This window comes from Odontesthes bonariensis, chromosome 1, assembly GCF_027942865.1.
Source record: "Odontesthes bonariensis isolate fOdoBon6 chromosome 1, fOdoBon6.hap1, whole genome shotgun sequence".
Lineage (NCBI taxonomy): Eukaryota > Metazoa > Chordata > Actinopteri > Atheriniformes > Atherinopsidae > Odontesthes > Odontesthes bonariensis.
Genome location: NC_134506.1, coordinates 46163304 through 46172056, shown reverse-complemented (window position 1 = coordinate 46172056; position 8753 = coordinate 46163304). Strand labels below are relative to the sequence as shown.

Genomic DNA, 8753 nt, shown 5'->3' with positions numbered 1-8753 from the left:
TCCTGATCCTGGCTGTGGGAGAGGAGCCGTTCACTTTGTTCACATTCCTCAGAAGTCACGATAAAGACATCAGGCTCTTCCTTTAGTAAAAGGCGCTCTTCTTCCTGATAGGTGTAGAGTTCCTCAGGTTCCTCCTGATCCAGACTGGAGTTCTTCTCCTGGTTATAGAAGTGTTGGTCCGTGACAAGCACCTCACTGATAAGATGCTGAGGGAGTTCTGGAGAGAGACACAGACACAAGAAAAAGATTACTAATATTATAATATATATAAAAAACATATATTTATAACTTCATGATAAAAATGTACTGATCCACTGGTAATGTTACAGAAACAGTAATAAGGAGCATTAAATGTTCACATGTACTTCAGAGAAGCGGCTTTATCTTGGGCAACATATCATGAGTTTATATTTTCCATCAAAAGAAGTTCTAATAATATGTATATATGCTGTCAGAGTTAGGAGAAAGAACATCAGTTGTTCAGTACAGACAGTCCTGAGAATACAATGAAATGAAAACGTAAGAAGCAGATAGCTCATTTCATTAGAATAAATTCCACATGTGGGGTTTACTGACCAAAATAGCTTTGAACTGCACTGTAATGACACTGCAAGGTAAACTACGTTTAAGGAAATGATGACACCAGTATGTTCCAGCATAACATCTAAAATGTCTCTTGAATAGCACGTGGTACCTTGTTAAGTTCACCTGCATCATAACAACTAGAACTCCCACTACCTAACCTACTGACAACGACTAAGGTACATGTACCATCCAAGTATTAGTTCAGCTTCAGTAGCCCGTAGGTAACACAGCAAGCTGGTTATCATGTTGTGCAAAGACTAACACACCGAGGAAGATGAAATAATTTAAAAACAAAAAATAAATGTTCTTAGAAATGAGTTTATTAGAATAAAACATTTTACAAAACCATGTTGTTTCTTCATCATTCTGTCAAGTATTAAAGATTAAAAAGTTGACGTAATCACAAAATACAAGCAAACATAAGATGAAACAATGAGTCCAGTTGGCAGGGAGCAAAACCTGAATGCAAGAGTTCACAATCCATAAATTACTTTACATGTAAAAGCACAAAGCGAGACATCAGTAGTGTCAGAACCGTCTGATAGACTGTGGCTGCACATCCAAATGATCCATCCTATCAATCATGAATGACTGGTTGGTCTTTGAAACCCTCCAGATAATTGAAGAGGACTTTTAAAGAAAAACTAACTGCACAGATATATTACATCTGATGCAGAGAAGCACTTCTATCTCTTTTTTCTAAGCTGTTCTGAATAACGAGTGTATTTAAATTAAAAAGTGACACAAGAAAAAGGTACGTACGTAATCCTTTCCCTCTCGCTCTCAGCTGTCCACTGTGCCACAGTGACCCATTTTCCAACTATGCAATTCAATAGACAGAAACCTCACAAAGAGCCTATAAGCCAAACTTTAAGGCACTCAACGACATTCCCAGCCATCACATCACTGCAACAGGTTTGCTTCCTGATGGTATAGTGACAAGTCGGAACAGCTCTAATCTTAACTACAATGATTTAAAATTTCAACCCAATTCTTACAAATTGGGACACGGTGAGAAATCTAAATAAAAACTAAATTGGGGCGGTCGGTGGCGTAGTGGGTTGGGCGGCCGCCCCATGTGCTGAGGCTACGGTCCTCGCTGCGGCTACGGTCCTCGCTGCGGCTGGCCGCGGTTCGAGTCCCGCACCGAGCGGCCCTTTGCTGCATGTCTTCCCCCTCTCTCTGCTTCCTGTCTCTCTCCAACTGTCCTATCATTAAAGGCATAAAAAAAAGCCCCAAAAAAATATTTTAAAAAATAAATAAAAAAAACTAAATAAAATCAGTTTCAAATCTTAAACCATTTTATTCAGAATAGAACAAAGAAAATATATCAAATTCTGACAATGAAAAAGGGGCTACACAGTGGTCTGGGGGTTACCACCGTCTCCTCAGCAGAGGGTTCCTGGTTCAAATCCCGGCTGGGTTCTCCCCGTGTACTCCCGGAATATGTTGCCCAGAGCTTTAAGCCCCATGTTAGGTCACCCAAGGCAAACAGATCCAAGATGAGGGACCAGACAAAGAACAGCTCACAAGACCTCTTATGATGAAAAACAATGTTGGAAAACGTTCTTTTGCCCGGACACGGGTAACCGAGGCCTCCCCCTGGAGCCAGGCTCAGGGGCGGGTCCCAACAGCGAACACCTGGTGGCCGGGCTGTGCCCATGGGAATCGGTAGGGCACAGCCCGCAGATACGATGTGGGTCACCCTTCCGACGGGCTGACCACCCGTGGGAGGGGCAAAGGGGGTCGGGTGCAATGCAAGCTGAGTAGCAGCTGAAGGCAGAGACCTTAGCAGTCTGATCCTCGACTACTGAAGCTGGCTCTTGGGATGTGGAACGTCACCTCTCTGCTGGGGAAGGAGCCTTAGCTGGTGCGCGAGGCTGAGCGTTTCCAGCTAGATATAGTCGGACTCACCTCGACGCACAGCTTGGGCTTCAGAACCAGTCTCCTTGAGAGGGGTTGGACTGTCTTCCACTCTGGAGCTGCCCGCGGTGAGAGGCGCAGAGCAGTTGTGGGCATACTTATTGCCCCCCCGGCTGTGCGCCTGTACATTGGGGTTTATCCCGGTGGATGAGAGTGTAGCCTCCCTCCACCTTCCCTCGTCCTGCTGGGGGACTTCAATGTTCACGTGGGCAATGACAGTGAGACCTGGACGGGGGTGATTGGGAGGAACGCCCCCCCCGATCTGAATCAGAGTGGTGTTCTGTTGTTGGACTTCTGTGCTCGTCACGGACTGTCCATAACGAACACCATGTTCAGGCATAAGGGGGTCCATATGTGCACTTGGCACCAGGACACCCTAGGCCGCAGCTCGATGATCGACTTTGTGTTCGTATCGTCGGACTTGCGGCCGTATGTCCTGGACACTCGGGGGAAGAGAAGGGCGGAGCTGTCAACTGATCACCACCTGGTGGGGAGTTTACTCCTCTGGTGGGGGAGGAAGCTGATCAGACCTGGCAGGCCCAAACGTATTGTGAGGGTCTGCTGGGAACGTTTGGCGGAATCCCCTGTAAGGAGGAGTTTCAACTCCCACCTCCGGCAGAGCTTCAACCATGTCCCGGGGGAGGTGGGGGACATTGAGCCCGAATGGGCCATGTTCCGTGCCTCCATTGTTGAGGCGGCTGACCGGAGCTGTGGCCGTGAGGTGGTCGGTGCCTGTCGTGGCAGCAACCCCTGAACCCGCTGGTGGACACCAGTGGTGAGCTGAAGAAGGAGTCCTATTGGGCCTTTTTGGCAAGTGGGACTCTGGAGGCAGCTGATGGGTACCGACAGGCTGAGCGGAACACGGCCTCGGCTGTTGCTGAGGCAAAAACTCGGGCTTGGGAGGAGTTCGGGGAGGCCATGGAGAACGACTTCCGAATGGCCTTGAAGAGTTTCTGGTCCACCATCCGGCGGCTCAGGGAAGCGGTGCACTGTCAACACCGTGTATGGTGACGGCTGTCCTCTGCTGACCCCAACTGGGGACGTTGTGAGTCGGTGGGGGGAATACTTAGAGGACCTCCTCAATCCTACCGACACGCCTTCCGATGAGGAAGCAGAGTCGGGGAGCTTGGATGTGGGGCCTCCCATTTCTGGGGCTGAGGTTGCCGAGGTGGTCAAAAAACTCCTCTGTGGCAAGGCCCCGGGGTGGATGGGGTCCGTCCTGAGTTCCTCAAGGCTCTGGACACGATAGGGCTGTCTTAGTTGACACACCTCTGCAGCATTGCGTGGACATCGGGGGCAGTGCCTCTGGACTGGCAGATCGGGGTGGTGGTGCCCCTCTTTAAAAAGGGGGACCGGAGGTTGTGTTCCAACTATAGGGGGATCAAACTCCTCAGCCTCCCTAAGATCTAGCCGGGGGTACTGGAGAGGAGGATCTGTCGGATAGTCGAAACGAGGATGCAGGAGGTGCAGTGTGGTTTTCGTCCTGGCCGTGGAACAGTGGTCCCTGTGTGTGGGGACCCTCCAGGACCCTGCTGCACCCTCAGTAGGTGCATGGGAGTTCGCCCAACTCCATGTGTTTTGTGGACTTGGAGAAGGGGTTCGTCCGTGTCCCTTGGGGAGTCCTGTGGAGGGTGCTCCGGGGGTATGGAGTGCCGGAACCCCTTGATAGGGGCTGCATGCACTATTGCACCAAAAAAGAAAAATCTACTTAGCTTTTTCAACATGTACATAGCTTCTCTATTTTGGTCTGTCTATGCTTGTTTGTTCTTTCGGTTTGTACCAAGAGAGCAAAGTGAAACCGGAGTCAAATTCCTTGTCTGCGTTCACAAACCTGGCAATAAAAGCGATTTTGATTTTGAAGGAGTTCTGTTTTCGTCGTCGGGCCTCGACCTTCAGCTCTCACTGGAGCGGTTCGCAGCCGAGTGTGAAGCGGCTGGGATGAGAATCAGCACCTCTAAATCCGGGACCATGGTCTTCAGTTAGAAAAGGGTGGAATGCCCTCTCCAGGTTGGGAATGAGATCCTTCCCTAAGTAAGTTCAAGTATCTCAGGGTTGGTGCGGCGTCCGCAATGATGCGGGCTCTGCACCGGCCCGTCGTGGTGAAGAAGGAGCTGAGCCAGAAGGCGAAGCTCTCGATTTACCGGTCAGTCTACACTCCTATTCTCATCTATGGTCACGAGCGGTTGGCAGTGACCGAAAGAACGAATACAAGCGGCTGAAATGGGCTTCCACTGCAGGGTCTCCGCATCGAGAGGAGCCAGATGAGGTGGCTCAGACATCTGGTTAGGATGCCTCCAGGACGCCTCCCTAGTGAGGTGTTCCAGGTACATCCCACTCGGAGGAAACCCCGGGGAAGACCCAGGAGGCGTTGGAGAGACTATGTCTCTCGGCTGGCCTGGGAACGCCTCGGCGTCTCCCCAGAAGAGCTGGAGGAAGTGGCCGGGGACAGGGACGGCTGCCCCCGCGACCCGACCCCTGGAGAAGCAGTAGATGGATGGATAGTTGGGTGAGCTATGTAATCATAAAACGTAAGACAAGTCGCTGTGGGACAAATGCGATTTAATCTGAATTTTAACTGCAGAGCAGCTTTGAACAGCAGAAGATGAACCAGCAGCAAACAACAAGGACAACATCATTTAACAGTTAATAACCAAAAGGAGACCGACACTCATCTGAATTTGGAGCTGACTCCACCAGGTTTTAGAGCAGACTCAACTAAACTCTACAGCAGAGATCTTTTGTCCTTTGGATTAATGGGTTTTCAGAGTTTATCCAAGCCAGCCCATTGGTGGCACCCACTGTTTGGGAACCTGTGTTCATCATGCACTTTGACCCAGTGTTTGCACAGTTTGTATGATCAGGAGGATACGGAGCCCCTAAAGGGACATGGAGGGATTTTTTTTTTTTGCACGATCTGGGCAAAAGTTTTTTTCCCACATTAGTGAACCGGAAGTAAAACAGACACAGCGATGGAGGAGCCTACCCATCATCCGTGGGAGAAGTTTATTGATTTCTATTTTAGTATTGGCCTAACATATAAAGACGTCAAATCCGTTCTTGCACGTAGATATGGCTTTGACATAAGTTAGAGACATCTGAAATCGTTGTGTCTGTTTTTACTTCCGGTTCACTGACGTGGGAAAAATACTTTTGCGAGATCTCGTAAAAAAAATAAAAAAATCCCTCCATATCCCTTTAGGGGCTCCGTAGGAGGACTCCCCAAAACATGACCTATTTTTGTTTTGTGATATACAGTTTATCTGATCTCTTTTGTTGCACCATCCCAACATTTGATGTTCTCTACAGTCTATTGTGAATAAAGATTTGAATATGAGCTTCTTAAATCATTGCATTCTGTTTTTATGTACATTTTACACAGCGTCCCAGCTGGATTTATGGTTGTTCTCTGCATCCATTAAAGTCATTCAATTTATTTCTTTACAGATGTTTCAGGACTGCAACTTTTTACTTGTGTTGAGTTCTCATGTGATACAACATACTACTACTCTGACTGAAACATTTGCCACATGTTTTGCATGAATAAGGCTTCTCACCTGTGTGAGTTCTCATGTGCTGCCGCAGATTACCATTCTCACTGAAACATTTGCCACATGTTTTGCATGAGTACGACTTCTCACCTGTGTGAGCTTTTATGTGAGCGGTTAAGCTACCGCTGTAGCTGAAACCTTTCCCACATTTTTCACATGAGTACGGCTTCTCACCTGTGTGAGTTTTTATGTGAGCGGTTAAGCTACTGCTGTAGTTGAAACCTTTCCCACATGTTTCACATGAGTACGGCTTCTCACCTGTGTGAGTTCTCATGTGCTGCCGCAGATTAGTACTCTGTATGAAACCTTTCCCACATGTAGAACATAAAAACGACTTCTCACCTGTGTGGATCTGCGAATGCCTTCTAAGTGTGAGCCTAATAGAAAATCTTTTCCCACAGGTTTTACAAACATAAGGCTTCTCACCTGTGTGAGTCCTCATGTGGACCAACAAAACACTATTATGTCTGAAAGCTTTCTTACATATTTCACAAGAATATGGTTTCTTACCTGTGTGCATTCTGCAATGTGCCCTCAACTCAGAATAACTCATAAAGGCTTTTCCACAAACTCCACATATTACTGCCTGGTCACCTGTGTCGGCATTAAACTGGCTCTCATTGATCACATCATTACTGTGATTTATGCTTCTCCCACGTCTCTTATGTGACTTCAGCTTTGCATTTTGAGTTGATTCAGACTCTTCGTCTCTCAAGTTTTTTTCCATTTCTTGTCTCTCAGCTACAGAGGAGTTCTGAGAGAGGAGCTGGTCACTGGTTAGTTCACTTTCCTCATGAGTAGGAGTCACCGATAAGATATCAGTCTCCTGTTTCAGTTCAAGCCACTCTTCCTCTTCAGAGGTGCAGCTTTCCTCCAGCTCTTCTTTAAACTGTGGCGGTTCTGGTTCCTGCTGGTCCAGACTGGAGTTGCCCTCGTGGTTAAAGAACTGCTGGTCAGTGAGAATCTCCTCCTCCTCTTCCTCACAGACATATTGTTGTGAGAGGTCTGGGGGAAAAGGGACAAAACCAAAGGTTAATAACACGATGACAGATGAATCTAAGATCTGACGAGAAACATTTTAGTTTGAAATGTCGACAGTGTTCGACAGATACGACTGATGCAAAACTTTCTGTCAACCATCACTCTACCTCAGGCGTCTCAGTCCCAGAAAGATTTGTTAAACAGCTCCATCTCACGAGGCAAAGTCATTGCTGCTATTAATGAACTGCAAAAAAACAAGGCCCCGGGCCCCGATGGCCCGACTCCTGAGTTTTTTTAAAAACTTTTCAGAGCCTGCTAGTTGACCCTCGGCTTAAAATGTTATCCCACTCGTTTAACTCTGGCCAGCTCCCAAATACTATGATGGATACCATCATCGCTGATTCCGAAGAAGGACAGACCGCCAGAGGATTGCTCCTCATACAGACCAATCGCTTTGCTTGATGTAGATAGGGAACTTTTTGCAAAAATCTTAGCTAGAAGATTAGAGCATGTCCTTCCAGACCTTCTTTCAATAGACCAAACAGGTTTTATTCAAGGACGCAATTCCTGCAATAATATTAGGAGACTGCTGAATGTTAATCAGTTTGGCACAAACTTGAAAGCCCAAGCCGTTGTAGTCTCTCTCGATGCCGAGAAGGCCTTCGACAGAGTCAGTGGTCATATTTGCTGAGGGTCCTCTCTAAATTTAATTTGGGATTTCTCTCTTATATGATTCCCCTCGTGCTTCTGTCATTTCAAATGGTTGGATATCTCCCTCATTTTCAGTTGCAAGTGGCACTCGCCAGGGCTGCCCAATCTCTCCTCTTCTGTTCGCACTCGCCATTGAGCCCTTAGCGGAGGCGATGAGGAGCGATCCTCAGGTGGCTGGCATTAATATAGGTCCCCAGAAACACATTATCTCCCTTTATGCGGATGACCTGCTGCTCTTTCTAAGTAACCCTGAGATTAATTATTCAAACTCAGAGGCTATGCCCCTAACCCTCCACACCCCCTGGTCCTCCCCAGTGCAGTCCCTTTTTGATGGTCACCTTCTGGGTTCACTTATCTGGGTATACAAATTACTCCCTCCCTCTCCGGTCTTTATGAAGCCAATTTTGTACCTTTAATCCGTAAAATCAAAGACGATCTGGCACGTGGGACCAGTCTCTCATTATCTCTTATATGTAGGGCAAACCTTTTTAAGATGAACATACTTCCTCGTCTGCTGTTCCAAATGGTTCCAAAATTCCCTCTTCATTCTGAAACGCTCATTATCTTCCTTTTTGTGTTGGAACAAACGGGACGGAGTGAAATTACAAAAGTTGCAACTTCGCTTAGGAGAGGGTGGGTTATCCTTGCAGAATATTAAATATTACCAGTTGGCTTGTCTCAGTCGCTATCTCTGGGAATGGTTTAGAAACGATCCCCGATCCACTTGGCTTGGCATTGAAGCTGCCCCTCTTGATCCAATTCCTCTTCGTAATATTACGTATGTTTCTAAAAAATGGGTGTCAAACAAAGTAAGGGGAGACTTCCTCCTCCAAAATACATAAAAGGTTTAGGTGGTCTCCCTCTTTCCACCCCCATTCATTTTAACCCAGAGTTTGCTCCAGGCGTTGAAAACAATGCATTTCTTTTATACTGAAAAGAGTATTTGTACTATAGGAGACTTCGTATCTGATGGTACGGTCAAATCCTTTAACCAGCTAATCTAAC

At 47.1% G+C, this 8753-nt stretch overlaps 1 protein-coding gene across 1 annotated transcript; it reads right to left on the bottom strand.

Moving 5' to 3' along the window:
• Positions 1–5170: 5170 nt before the first annotated feature.
• LOC142383951 (uncharacterized) lies at positions 5171–7719 on the bottom strand. The gene is made up of 2 exons (XM_075469827.1): positions 7650–7719; positions 5171–7061 (listed from the first exon to the last, which is right to left on the bottom strand). The coding sequence occupies exons 1-2, from the start codon at positions 7717–7719 to the stop codon at positions 5974–5976; spliced, it is 1158 nt and encodes a 385-aa protein (XP_075325942.1). The 3' UTR covers positions 5171–5973.
• Positions 7720–8753: the final 1034 nt, after the last annotated feature.